This window comes from Plecotus auritus (genome assembly GCF_963455305.1).
Source record: "Plecotus auritus genome assembly, chromosome: 7".
Taxonomy (NCBI): domain Eukaryota; kingdom Metazoa; phylum Chordata; class Mammalia; order Chiroptera; family Vespertilionidae; genus Plecotus; species Plecotus auritus.
In genome coordinates this window covers 56088507-56103774 of record NC_137774.1, presented here as the reverse complement: position 1 = coordinate 56103774, position 15268 = coordinate 56088507, and the positions used below count along the sequence as shown (strand labels likewise).

The 15268-nt window shown below is 43.2% G+C and overlaps 1 protein-coding gene across 3 annotated transcripts in view; it reads right to left on the bottom strand.

Annotated features, from left to right (window-relative positions):
- The window catches only part of DHRS7B (dehydrogenase/reductase 7B), an 82038-nt gene extending 67272 nt beyond the window's left edge, over positions 1–14766 (bottom strand). For 2 of the 3 annotated variants that reach the window (XM_080682849.1, XM_080682847.1), the window contains exon 1: positions 14693–14745. Coding sequence is in view for 1 of the 3 variants with exons in the window: in XM_080682848.1 (XP_080538974.1) it covers positions 14693–14712 (20 nt within the window). In the remaining 2 variants the exon portion in view is untranslated. Of the gene's footprint in view, positions 1–14692 lie in introns of all 3 variants that reach the window. The other variant, XM_080682848.1, reaches the window with a different exon arrangement.
- Between the last annotated feature and the right edge of the window lie 502 nt (positions 14767–15268).

Here is a 15268-nt window from a genome sequence, read left to right as displayed (position 1 = left end):
TTAGAAGCACCTGTTAAAACGTAAATCAAGGGCCTCACCCAGTGCAGACCTTTGAAATTGATAATATCACAAAGGATGAGACCTGGGACTCTGGACTCTTAATACCCTCCTCTAGTAATTTTAATGGGTACTAAGATTGAAACCCCTGAAGATCTCCATAGTTGTCTACCAAGAGAGAATGAGCCACCCTGGGGATGACAAAGCTACCTGAAAACTTCTATCCACATGATAGAGTAACTACTTTCATCAACAGGAGGTCAGTGGAAGCTCCCAGCAAGGCCCTCCATCCCCACTCCTATTGCAGTGCCCAACCTACCACCCCTATCTGCCTGGAAATGACTTGGGCCAATCTCATCATACCCTTTATCCCTGTCAGTCGCCACAGGAAGTCCATATCTCCTGAGACATCCCCTGGCTCCCAAACCCTAAATCATTCTGTGCACTCCCAGTTCTGACCCAATCTCCAACCCCTCCCCATATTCTGAAACCTTGTGGTCCTCTTGGTCTGTCATCAGCAAAATCCCTGCATCTTCAATCTGTACTCTGAATGGTCCCTTCACCTCTTATTCTGACATCTACTTCCTCCTGAGAAAATGGATTTCACTGCAGACCGCTGCAGTGTTGGCCTTTTTCTCTCCCACAGCTCTCATATACTGGCTCAAGGATGCAGTGGAATCATCTGTGCTTCTCACTACTATTCTCCACTCCTTCCTCTCATCCATCCCTTAAACCACCCAGCTGTGACTCCTGTCAGACTGTCACCTATGGCCCTTCCTTATAATAATCTGCTTTCCTCTTTGTCCTTACTGATTTTCTGCTAGAGAGGTGTTAAAGTCTCCAATTATAATACTAGGTTCATCATCTATTTCTCTTGGTAGTTCTATCAATTTTTGTATCCGGTATCTTGACACTCTATTAGGTGCATATGTGTAAAGAAATGCTGTGCCTTCATGGATCATTGACCCTTTACCTTTATTCTAGTGGCCTGGTGCACAAATTCGTGCACATTGAAAGGAAATTAATTGGAAGAAATATTTTAATATCGCTATTCGCCCTTTCTCTATAATAGAAGTGTCAACCAACTTCATGATCAACAATGACAGATCGAAACACACATGTGCAATTGGCACCAGTGAGAGCTTTATATGTATTGTACATGCACCAGTCAACTTAGCCTTTTATAGATATAGAATAAACTTGCTTAATTAGACCTGCTTTCTGATGTAGCTAAACTTTTTCTAGCACAGTAAAGCTCCCCAACTTCTCTTTCACATAGTTGTCAGCAACACAACAGTAAATATCAACACGAAGCAAATTATTTTTGTAGATCATGCAGGGAGAACAAAGGGTAAAATATTTAACTGCAGCAGTGTTTGACTATATTCTGCACAGTGAGAAAACCCGAAGTCATTTTCAAGGTCCACCATTTCTTACTTCTTTTCAGTCAGGTCAAGTTTCTAAATCTCTGTTTTCCGGCTAATGAAAAGAAAATAGGATTCCACCGAGTCTCCTATCTACCTACTCTAGGACTTCTATAAGGATTAAATGATATGAGGCATGGTAAAATGCTTCACAGACATTTGGTTAAAGTGTGAAATGTTTGCCCCTGGCTATAAATATAAAGCCAGTTGTGTTCCTGGGCTGAAGAAACTCCAAGGAGGCTAGTTGCTAGGGAGAGGAAGCCAGGCGTTGCTACATGATGTCATTACCCTGCGCCCACAGCCACCATTTTCTGGGCTGGGCTGGGCTGTGGGCCGCATTTTGCACCATGGGGTCTCGGCAGCGTCTGCTATGATTTGGTGGGCTGTCACTCCAGGGTGGTGGTGGGGCCTGTGTCCCACTTGGGGGAAGCCGAGTGTTGCTTTGTGGGCTCAAGTTCCGCAGTGCTGTTCATTGTTAAATGGCCTGTGGCTAGGGAGAGGAAGCCCGGCATTGCTACATGATGTCATTACCTTGTGCCCACAGCCACCATTTCTGGACTGGGCTGGGCTGGACTGTGGGTCGCATTTTGCACCATGTGGTCTTGGCAGCACTGGCTGCGATTTGGTGGGCTGTTGCTCCAGGGTGGGGGCAGGGCCTGTGTTCCACTTGGGGGAAGCCAAGTGTTGCTTTGTCGGCACCAGATCCAAGGTGCTGTTTCTCTGTAAATGGCCAGTGCATGTCATGGCAGCTCCTGCGTTGAGCATCTGCCCCCTGGTGGTCAGTGCGCATCATACTGACCGGTCGGACAGTTGGACACTTAGCATATTAGCATTTTATATACAGAGATATATAGAGATAATGCCCTCTTATTCCTGATCACTTTCCTCACTCAGAACTCTGTCCTGTCTGGAATTAATATAGCTACTCTTGCTTTCCTTTAATTAGTATATCTTTCTCCGTTCCTTTAATCTATGTCTTTACACTCAAAGAGGATTTGTTATAGACAACATATAGGTATGTCTTATTTTGTGATTCATCCTGACAATCTCTGTCTTAACTGATGTGCTTAGGCCATTGATGTTTATGTGATTATAGATAAGAGTTGAATTAATATCTACCATATTTATTACTATTTTGTTTGTTGTCCTTGTTCTTTTTCATATTTTTGTCTTCTAGTTTTTCCACCTTTTGTGGATTCAAATGAACATTTATGTGGTTTCATTTTCTCGCCTTCCTTAGCATAGCAATTATACTTTTTAAAGTGGTTGCAAAGGAGAATGGAATCCAAGCCCACTTTCAAACAATACTATACCACTTCACAGGTAATACAAGTCATAAAATATTCCCATTTCCTCTCATCCATCTCTTAAAACATTGCTGTCATTCATTTCACTTATATATAAACACTAGTAGCCCATTGCGCAATATTGCATGCAGTAGGCCACCCGCCGCTTCCACAGGAGCTGGCGGGAACCACAGCGCGCCACTGGGAGCCGCGCTGCTCCCATGGGAGCCGTGCTGCTCCCACGGGAGCCATGCAGCTTCTGTGGGAGGTAGAAGCAAGCTGCCAGTGCCCATGGGAACTGGAAGGGAGCCGCGCTGCTTCCGCAGGAGGCGGGCCCGCCGTCTCCTCTCCCAGCCTGCGCTCGGCTGCAGAGGCTGCAGGCCTGCCCCCGTCCCTGTCCATGTCCACTCTGGCTCCAGGGAGCCGGCCCAAGCCAGGCGCAGCAACGAAGCAAGCATTCTGCCAGGCCGCTCATGCTGCCCACACTCAGTGGCTGCCTGCCCCCCCAGGACTGGGGGACTCCGGCAGGGCTGAGAGGTCTGGGCACCACCATCTTGTGGCTATGGGCACCACCATCTTTGTGATGAAGTGATGGTTAATTTGCATATTACCCTTTTATTAGATAGGATATATATGCATATGTATACACACACACACATATATACATATTTTTAAATTGAACACATTTTCTATTATTATTTTGAGTAAACTATTATGTTAGGTCAATTAATAGGAAAAATGTTTTTATTTTACTTTCATTTGTTCCTTCACCAATGTGCTTCCTTTCTTTATGTAGATCTGAATTTCTGTCCTGTATCAACTTCCCTCTGAAGAACTTTTTTAAAAAAATTATGTTTTTAGCCCTAGCCAGTTTGGCTCAGTGAATAGAGTTTTGACCTAGGGAATGAAGGGTCTCAGGTTCTATTCCAGTCAAAGGCACATGCCCAGATTGTGGGCTCAATCCCCAGTAGTGGGTATGCAGGAGGCAGCTGATCAATAATTCTCTCTCATCATTCATGTTTTTATCTCTCTCTCTCTCCCTTCCTCTCTGAAATCAATAAGAACATTTTAAAAATATATACATATATATGTTTTCATTGATTTTTAGAGAGGAAGGGAGAGGGACAGAGAGACAAATATTGATGAAAAACATCATCCATCGGCTGCCTCCTGCACACCCTCTACCGGGGATCAGGGATCAAGCCTGAAGCCCAGGCATATGCCCTAACTGAGAAACAAACCAGCAACCTTTTGGTTCATGGATCAATGCTCAACCACTGAGACAAATGGGCTGAATGAGAATTTGTAAGTTCTTTTAAGGCAGGTCTACTGGCAACAAATTCCTTCCATTTTTGTCTGAGAAGTCTTTATTGCTCCTTCAATTTTGAAGGATAATTTTTCTGGGCACAGAATTCTAGGCTGGTAGGCTTGTTTTCCCCTCTCAAAGCTGTAAATATTTCACTCCACTATGTTGTCAGATGTAGTTCTTACCTATAGGTAAGTTGTTTTCTTCTTTTGGCTTCAATATTTTTTTTTCCCCTCTGATTTTCTGAAGTTTAAGTATGGTATTCCTAGGTATCATGTGTTTGTGGGGTTCTTTTGTGGGGGTTACATTACCTTACTTGGTGTTCTCTGAGATTCCTGGATCTGTGAGTTGGTGTCTCAGATTAATTTGGAAACATTCTCAATCATTACTGCTTCACATATTGCTTCTGGGGTTTTTTCCCCTTCTGGTATTCCCATTACACATGTGACACACTTTGTAGTTGTTCCACAGTTCTTGGATATTCTGCTCTATCTTTCTGCTTTTCAGTTTTGGACATTTCTATTACCGTATTTTCAAGCTCAAAGATTCCTCCTTCAGCCATGCCAAGTTGACTAATGAGCCCATCAAAGGTATTTTTCTTTTCTCATAGAGTGTTTTTTAAATCTCTATAATTTTGTTTTTATTCTTTCCCAGATTTTCCATCTCTGCTTACATTATCCATCTGTTCTTGCATGTTATGTATTCTTTCCCTAAAGTCCTTAGCATATTAATCATAGTTTTTAAAAATTACTGGTCTGCCTGCCGGCATGGCTCAGTGGTTGAGCATCAACTATGAACCAGGAGGTCACATTTTGATTCCTGGTCAGGGCACATGCCCAGGTTGTGGGCTCAATCCCCAGTGTGGGGCATGCAGGAGGCAGCCAATCAATGACTCTCTTATCATTGGTGTTTCTATCTCTCTCTTCCTCTCCCTTCCTCTCTGAGATCAATGGAAATATATATTTTTAAATCAAAGTTACTAGTCTGATAATTCCAACTTCCCTGACATATCTGACTCTGGTTTTGATGCTTGTTCAGTCTTTTCAAACTGTATTACTTTTTTGCCTTTCAATATGCCTGCTAATGTTTTGTTGAAGGCAGACATGATATACTAGTTCAAAAGAACTGCAGCCCTAACCGGTTTGGCTCAGCAGATAGAGCGTCGGCCTGCAGACTGAAGGGTCCCAGGTTCAATCCGGTCAAGGCATATACCTTGGTTGTGGGCACATCCCCACTAGGGGGTGTGCAGGAGGCAGCTGATAGATGTTTCTGACTCTCTATCCCTCTCCCTTCCTCTCTGTAAAAAATCAATAAAATATATATATTTTTAAAAACCTGCAGTAGAGGCCTTTAGTTATTTAGGGCAAGGGAAGCATTATATACTTCTATGATTAGGTCTTAAGTCTTTTGGTGAGACTATACCCCTGGACTGTGAACTTCACCAGTGCTTCTCAGTTTTTGTTTGTTTGTTTGTTTGTTTGTTTGTTTGTTTTTCCTCCTCTTCTTAGGTGGGCCAGGATGGCTAGAAAGAGGTGGAGTTAGGCATTTCCCTGTCCCTAGGTAGGTTAGGCTCTGGTAACATAGTTTCTCCTGAGGGGAGGCCTCAGTAAGAACAGGATGCTCTGACATATTTCAAAATCATTACTTTCCCACACCCCCTGCCAGGAACACAAGGGGATTTTTCTCCAACATTCACTATGAGGGCCTCATAGAGCTCCTGGAGGTAAAACGCACAACAGTGTGGGCCCCCTTTTGATTGGGTTCCTCTGGCATTTTTAACTCTCAGACTGTCCACACTCAGCCTCCAGCAGTTTGTCAATTACAGTCCAGGTTTTCCTACCCCAGGCTTCTGCTCCAGTAAATTGTGATTCTGTGCATCCGCCTGTCTCTCCAATTTGGGGGAGTGGGACAGTAGATTTCCTTTTGACCTCAACTGATGGATCTACCAAGAGTTGATTTTTGTTGTTGTTAATCCTCACCTGAGGATATTTTTTTTCCATCCATTTTTTTAGAGAGAGTGGAAAGGAAGGAGCGAAGGAGGGGAGAAAGAGAGCGAGCAAGCGAGAGAGAAACATAGCTGTGAGAGAGACACATTGGTGGTTGCCGCCCACAGGCACTCCAACCTGCAATCCAGGTACATGCCCTTGATCAGGAATCGAACCCGCGACCCTTGGATGCACAGGCCAATGCTCTAACCACTGAGAACACTGGCCAGGGCAAGAGTTGGTTGATTTTTCAGTTTGTTCAGCTTTTTACTTATGATGATGAAAGGGCAACTTCTAAGCTCCTTACATGCTAAGGACTTTAAGGAAAGAGTACGTACATACCGTTCTTTATGATAAGAAGTTAGCCATTAGTCATATGGTTGTTTCCCTATATGTAAGGAGTAAATTTTCTCTTGTTGGTTTTAAGTTTTTATCTTTTTCTGTCAATAATTTTTTTTAATATATTTTATTGATTTTTTACAGAGAGGAAGAGAGAGGGATAGAGAGTTAGAAACATCGATGAGAGAGAAACATCGACCAGCTGCCTCCTGCACACCCCCCACTGGGGATGCGCCCGCAACCAAGGCACATGCCCCCGACCGGAATCGAACCCGGGACCCTCCAGTCCGCAGGCCGACGCTCCATCCACTGAGCCAAACCGGTTTCGGCTGTCTGTCAATAATTTTACTCTGATGTATCTAGGTTTGTGTTTATCCTACTAGGGAGTTCACTGAGTTTCTTGGATCTGTATATTAATGTTTGTGTTATACCCTGAATAATATACCCCAAAGATGTCCACAATCCTCAGAACCTATTAGTAGTGTATATTATCTTACTTACACGGTAAAAGGGACATTGCAGATTTGAATAAAGATCTGGAGGTGGGGAGCTTATCCTACCTCATTCAGATCACAGGAGTCCTCCTAACAGAGAGGCAGGAGATTAAGTCATAGAGTAGATGTGACAACAGCAGTAGAGGCTGGAGTCATGTGAGAAGGAGGCCCTGAGCCAATGAATGCTGGTGGCCTGTAGAAGCTGGAAAAGGCAAGTAAACCGATTTTTCTCTAGAGCCTGCTAAAGAAATACAGCTCTGCTGAAACCGGTTTGGCTCAGTGGATAGAGCGTCGGCCTGCCGACTGTAAGGTCCCAGGTTCGATTCCAGTCAAGGGCATGTACCTTGGTTGCGGGCACATCCCCAGTAGGATACGTGCTGATCCATGTATCTCTCTCATCGATGTTTCTAACTCTCTCTCTCCCTTCCTCTCTGTAAAAAATCAATAAAATATATTAAAAAAAAAAAAAAAGAAGAAGAAGAAGAAGAAATACAGCTCTGCTGACACCTTGATTTTAGGACTTCTGATCTCCAGAACTATAAGATAATAATTTTGTGAGGTTTTAAACTATTATAGTTTGTGGTATCTTATTACAGCAGCAACAGGAAACTAATACAATGTTTTCCATCATACTTGGAAATTTTTAGACATTATTTCAAGTATTTTTTTCTGCCTCATTCCTTCGCTACTCTTCTTCTGGGACTCCCAAATGTTAGTTCACTCCATGTCCCACTGATTTTTGAGGCTGTTAATTTATCTTCAACTTTGTTCTGTTCTTCATATTGAATTTCTACTGATATTTTTCATGTTTCTCGATCCTTTCTTCTGCCATCTCAAACCTGCTAATGAGCTCCTCTAAAGAATTTTTCATCCCACTGCCATTTTGTTTGACTACCTCCACCTCAAGTATTTACTCCAGGATGCTTCCAAGATTCCCAAACCTCATTTGGACCCTGAAGACCTTGTGCTTTGGTAATTCCTTAAGTGTTCTTCTAACAAAGCAATCTCTCCCCTGGGTTTACTTGTCTGTCTCCCTCTCACTGCCTTCTATGTGGTATAGTGTCACGAAAAATTTGTTGGATAAATAAATTAATGACTCTAGTTACAGAGCATACAGGGGAAGGTGACTGATTTTGATTAGAGAGACTGGGGAAATTTTCACAAAGGGTGTAGCAATTAAGCTGGGACAGCACTGCTTGAAATGTGTAAAGCTCCTCAATGCTCCCTGGATGAGGCCCACACTGACCTTCAAGACTGGGTCTCAGGTTCTCTCCTACTCTCTGCTGGAGTCATCAACTAACACTCACCAGCCCTCTGAGATTCCTACCTTTATCTCGCTTCCTGTTGTTTGCAAACATTCTCTCTGTAGGAAAATGCACCCAACCATCTTCCCCCAAAGCCTCAGACACTGGGAACACCTTGCCAGCTCTACATCTGCACCTTTGACTTGTGGCCAGTTTGACACAGGACCTGAAGCTAAAGGTCAAAGTTCCAGAAGGAGCTCTTCTTCTGAGGTTGGCTTTTCAGTTCTCAAACTCCTTGCCTTCTCCTGAACCAACACTAGGCTACAAGGCAACAGGAGTTGATGCCCACTTCTCAGCCACATACCCAAAAGATACACTTGTGGTTTGGGAGTTTTGTTTCATTTTCATTTTGTCAACGACTTTATAATCTTGCTGAAACATAATATACTTCAATTTGTCCAGTTTAATCTTTCTCCTCCAAAGTCATTCCAACTCAATACCACTGCAACTCACCACTCAAATTGCAATTTGTCAGTTTCAAAACATTTTATGTTCCTTTATTGCATAACCCCATGTTTCTTATTACCAGAAATTTCAACATATGATTTATCACCTATAGGTTATAATGGGGTTAAACATGTTAACTCAGAACAGTTCAAAACTAACTATGAACATGGTAAATAAACATGGACTCAGATTGATGGAGATAAGAATGCCAATCACAGCCATGGCCCCATCCTTTGTCTACAGCACTTGTGTGGGTGTACCTGGCTCTGCAGCATAGCTTGATCAGAATTTGGAAAAGCTCACTAGGTCAAAAGCTCATTCTAGTAACAATTGATTACATATCTCAAAGTTTGTGCCCAAACACCTCAAAAAAAAACAAAAAACAAAAAACCAGCTTCCAGCTTTTGCAGGTGGATCTGTGTGTGGCAAGGAAAGCAGAGCTCAGACAATTTTCAAGTCTTCCTCAGCTTTTACTTTCCATTAGGCCCTCTCACATTTCTTCTGTATGTGCATCTAGGGATCTGTGGGAGTTTATCAAGCCTGTCTACAGCTGTCTCACTACAGGACCTCTGTGAAATTTCCAGCTAGTCTACGGGTCCACTAATTGCCCAATTAGGGCCACAGCCTCAAACTAGCAAAGCTGTTAGCCTTCACCACTCACTTGCCACCAATGTTGCTACACTTAATGACAAAGCTTCTGGCATGATGCCATTTTCTGTTCCAAATACTTGGCCTCCTCCAACAGTGAGATTGCTGGTTTTCACAACTTGCCCTGCCTTGGTTAAACTACTGCATTGACCGGTTGGTGTGGCTCAGTGGTTGAGCATCGTCCTATTTACCAGGAAGTCACAGGTTCGATTACTGGTCAGGGCGCATGTAGGGGGTGTGCAGGATTGATGTTTCTCTTTCACTGATGTTTCTCTCTCTCCCTCTCCCTTCCTCTCTCTGAAATCAATAAAAAACATTTTTTAAAAATCTACATTTAAGAAAAAAACACAGAAACAAAACTACTGCATTGACTGATGAGCTAGGATTATGGGATAGAAGCCATCACCCCAGATAATAATACTAGATTCTCACTGGTCTTACCTAATGTTCAGTGGTTTTTCATTTAAAAAAAAAAAAATGTTTCCCAATTTGTTGTATGTCTTTGGTCGATTTCCAGACCTCTGATATGATTGTTTTTGACAATTTTATCCTGCTTTATAGTTGTTGTTTTTTTGAGATTTGCCAATTTCCTCACTCTGCCATACCAGAAGTCTTCTCCCCTATTGCAAGGACTTTTAAGTAGAATTTTTTCTACTGCTAAAAACAAATACTCTGACAATAGTACAAACCTAATCAAAGAGAAATGTGTCTCTCAAATATTCCTATTTAAATGTCTTCTCTGTGCCAAATTAAATTAAAAACATTGAGAGTGCATGGGTTTGGATTAATGGCAGGCCTGTCCCCCTGGGTCTCTCATATGCCCCATGCCAGAGCAAGCTGCAGCCTTGAACCATTGCCCAGCCTCTGCCCCTACGCTGCAGGCACTGAAGCAGGTTGCACAGGGGAAAAAATGTTGAGAGGAAAAAAAGCAATTATCCTTCATTTAAAGTTGGGGGTGGAGATACTAATCATTGCAAAACTTTCTTCTTCTTGTATAAATTCACATTTCCTCACTGAATCCAGTTCCCTTGGCCTGGTGTCAGTTGCTACAGATGTCCAACCACACCTTCCCTCTGACATAATTATTTATTACAATTCAGTGGGTTTTCCCCACTAACTAGTATCTCTTTAAATTTAAGTCTGTCTTGCTTTTTCACTAAGATCAAGTTGCCAGCTACCATTTTTCTATTAGAATATAAATGAGAGGTGTGAATAATAATTTCAACTATTTATCGATACAGTAAACTGTGTATGGAACCAGGCAGACCTTGGTTTGAATGCCAATAATCAGGCTAAGTGAGTGTCTCTGGATAAGCTATTTAATATTTCAACCAGTTTCCTCGCCTGCAAAATATATCTAATATCTGCCTTACACAGTTGCAGTAAGGATTAGGTAAGTATATGTATGTTAAGAAGTCCAGATAAATGAGAGCAATTATCACAACAATTGCTGGGTTTTCTATCTAGAAAGATGGCAGGTAATGTCAGAAAGAGTAAAGAGAAGAAACAAAGAAAATGAATATATCAATCTCATTCCTTGCTGTGCCTAGAACTAATGGATGGCCAAATCAATTCGTTTAAATTTCCTTCTCTCTCCTTATGTACCAATGAACAATGAAGTGACCTTCTCTTTTTTATCCCCCTTTTCATTAATTGATTTGCTTCTACACAGTGCAATATTCTATCACAAGATTGAGGAGGAAGCCCAGGATTGTCTGGTGCCTCCTGCCAGAACTTCCAGAAAACTCTGTTGCACTTGATCCATCAACATGTGGTCTCTCCCTGTGTTCTAAGAAGCAGTGCTTCATTCATGTTTCCTGTGCTGAGCACAAAGGGGATGTGTAGTAATGTTGCTGAACAAATGATGAACAAACAAGCAGCACATAAGAAATGAGCACACTAAACACTTGGGATCCCTCACAGTATGCCTATCTCCTAGTTTTCAGGAACTGGGACTTCAGGGCCCCACTGCTATTTCAAAGAATCAGTGGCCTGCAAAAACTACGACTCTTTTGTGCAAGCCGCTGGACTGAACCCTTAGCAGGTACACACACAGGTATGTAAGAACCATTGTTTTGTTGTCATAAATCTCCAGGCTAACATGAGAGAAAAAGCTCATCCTCTATAAAGACCTGGCAATTGACAGGAAAAGGGAATGTGCTGCGTTTAGGTGCTTTTTTATATATTACAGAGCGCCATGAGATCTAACGTCACAATCCTTCACTCCTTTGAATGCAGTAGAAAGAAATTTATAACAACTCCAAACCAAAAGTACATTTTTATTCCTAATATAATTAATTTTTTGTTTTGAAACAAAAAATACATGACAACTAAAAAAATATTACTACACAGATTCTAAAAAAAAAAAAAAAACTAAAAAAAAGTTAATTTTGCCCTGACTGGTTTGGCTCAGTGGATAGAGCACCGGCCTGCGGATTGGGGGGGCCCCGGGTTCGATTCGGTCAAGGGCATGTACCTTAGTTGTGGGCACATCCCCAGTGGGGGGTGTGCGGGAGGCGGCTGATCGATGTTTCTCTCTCATCGATGCTTCTAACTCTCTATCTCTCTCCCTTCCTCTCAGTAAAAAATCAATAAAATATATATTTTTTATAAAGTTAATTTTTAGCCTGTTATCATATATGGCTGTTGTGGAAAAAAATATTAATAGCAATTAGTAACTTTTTTAGTGTTTGCAATGTGCCAAGACTCTGGGCTATAAATAAACTTCATACCCATGATCTCATTTCATCCTCATGGCAATCCTAGGAGGTAGGTATGATAGTTATTTCCATTTGCTAAATGAGAAAACACCTTAAGTCACATAGCTAGAAAATGGCAACAAAAAGGCCTGGCTGGTGTGGTTCAATGGTTGAGCGTTAACATATGAACCAGGAGGTCTCAGTTCGATCCGGTCAGGGCACATGCCTGGGTTGTGGACTCAATCCCCAGTGTGGGGCATGCAGAAGGCAACCGATTAATGATATTCTCTCTCTCTCTCTCAAATCAATAAAAAAAATGTTTTAATGGCAAAAGAGAGATTTGAACCAGGTATTTACTCTAAAGCCCACTTTTTAACTCTTAAGTGCATCAAATAGGGGGTCATGTAAAAAAAATCCTTAGTTGAGCCAAAACCAGTTTGGCTCAGTGGATAGAGCGTCACTGAAAGGTCCCAGGTTCGATTCCGGTCAAGGGCACGTAACTTGGTTGCGGGCACATCCCCAGTAGGAGGTGTGCAAGAGGCAGCTGATCGATGTTTCTCTCTCATCGATGTTTCTAACTCTCTATCCCTCTTCCTTCCTCTCTGTAAAAAAAATCAATAAAATATATATTTTTTAAAAAATCCTTAGTTGAAGCCTTAAAGAGGAAGGATTCTAATACTGTCTATAAGGGGTGGGCAAACTTTTTGACTTGAGGGCCACAATGGGTTCTTAAACTGGACCGGAGAGCCGGAACAAAAGCATGGATGGAGTGTTTGTGTGAACTAATATAAATTCAAAGTAAAGGAGCGGAGGGGAGAGCAAGAGAACCGGATAGAACAGCCAGATCCAGCCCGCGGGCCGTAGTTTGCCCACGGCTGGCTAGGTGGTAAATAGATCCCTAAATTCAGTCTGATCACCCAAACAGAATACAAAGGCTTTTATGAGATAACTGACTGTAAATAAGCTCATTGCTTAACAGGAACTCAGTACAATTTCCTTGAGCTAGTTTACCTAATATGTTAAACCAATCTGGATTATAATACTATATGCATAGAGAATTTTGAAATAATAGTAGTTTACTAATATACCAGTAATTTCCAATTTAGCAACAGCTAAGCCCTACTCAGATAAACCTGGAAAAATTTACATTTCCATTCAAAACTTAATGTCCTTACTGAATAAAATAGGAGCTAACTGCAGTAAGAACCTCAAACTATCATAAGCAATGTTCAATTAATTCCGCGGCCATCAGCATGCCTCTCCCACCAATAAGCCAAGTCTTGGGCTATTGTGAATTTAAGAAGATGCAGAAGGTAGAATCCAAAGGAATTCGTTGAACTTCTTACATTGGTGGGTGGCAAGAAGCTTACAAACTAAATTTACAGGACATTCAATCTCAATTTTCATTCCCATGCTTATGGCCTTCCAGAACAGATTAATGGAGAGTTCATTTCCCCGTTAAAATCATAACATTATCAACCAAAGAAAGGCCTTGTATGTTATAACTGGGTGGGTGTGAGAAATGACATCATTAACATGAAAGAGGACAAGTCCTCAAAGGGTTAACTAACAGAGACAAAACTTTTGACTAGAATTCAGCAGGATCTGGAACCACAGATAACACTTTTCTTTAAATCAACGTAGGTATAAGAAATTATGGGCTAGATCTAACCACTGGAGGGCATCCTAGCCATGCACAACTGCAAAGCGCTCACTTGAAACTCATCTCCAGGATAGTCCCCAGGCTGTGCATTCCACACTCCAACACTTTCCTGCACTGTAAATAAACTTTAAAAAGTATGCATGGTAAAAGGAAATTATGCATGTTTGTGTCCTAGGTGGCTAACACAGGGCTTGGACCATAGTGGGGCTAAAACTATGTTTGTTAAATCGTTTTTGCAAACCAGAGACGAATATAATGAAATTCAATAATGGCACTCTGTGTCTATCGGCTGTGCAGTGCAAATTATCAATGCCGATTAAGTCTCACATTTAGGTATTTCTCTCTCCTCTAATCCCCAATTCCCATCCTGTGGACAACCAGAGGTCTAACCACATGTTTGAAGGAGGAGGCTGAACTCCAAGACAGAGCAGGGCTGTGTGCGCTTTTATAACGCCTCCTTTGTACAGTCGTGTTAGGACTACATATATTTCAGTCAACTGCTCATCCGGAAGGCTCACAAGGGGCCAGACACTAGCCGAGTACCTGCCGTGCGGACGCTCATTTGTGCCTGACAACCTTGTGAGTGGGCGTATTACTTCCAAGGTGACGGCCGAGGACGCCGGCGGTAAGAGGTTAAGTGGCACAGCCAGAAAGCGTCCGAGGAAGGAGGATCTGAGTGCGGCATCTGAAACCGCCATTCCCAGGGGTGCAGGCTCGCACTCTGTCCCACCTCCTCGCTAAACCTGCGAGACACCTGGCTAAAGGGCAACCCGCCTCCAGGGGCCGGCCCGGTTCCGCCGCCTGCACACGCCAGTGCGGGAAGGACGGTGCGAGCCGGGAGCAGACGCTCTTCGGGGCGTGAGCCGGGCCGCAGCCTCAATACGCGCAATTCCAGCCGCGCAACCCGAACACTACGAAGCCGCAGGCTCCCCAGAGAGGACGCCGAGCTCGACGCCCTCGAGACCGCGCCCCGCTCGCTCGGCACCCTCGCTCCTCCTCGCGCCCGGGAAGGGAACGCAGAGCCCAGAGACGCCCGCGCGCCGAGACATTGGGCGGGACTCAGGCCCCTGCCCCGGGGGTTCCTTCCCACCAGCCCCTACCTGGGAGCCGCAGAAACCATGAGTCAATCAACCGCGTCCTCCGCCTCGGAAGTGACGTCAACCGCCTTCCAAGCTCCATCCAATTACAGCCTTCAGGCTGCGCAAGCGCGTTGCTGTGCTGCCCTCCAGGCGCACGTAGGACTCGCCGGACGCAGGTGTCTACCCGGCCTCCTCCTGAGTGTCTCCCCTCTATCTTCCGGAGGGGAATTGGGAAGGTCTTGTTTTGGGCTCCGCAAATTTGGAGCAGAGAACGGACAAATTTGGACATGTGTACTTACCAAGACTTATTAGAAAGCCATAGTAATTAAAATATTATGACATTGGCGCAAAGATAAACCAAAAAAATCAATGAGGTAAAAAATAATTCAACAAGTAAATATGAAGATCTGATTGGGTTTATTAAGTGATTCATGATTGGGGAAGCATCCCACCCTGCTAATAGCTCTAAAGGACTACAGAAAGGGCCCTAACCGGTTTGGCTCAGTGGATAGAGCGTCGGCCTGCGGACTGAAGGGTCCCAGGTTTGATTCCCGTTAAGGGCATGTACCGGGTCCCAGGTTTGATTCCCGTTAAGGG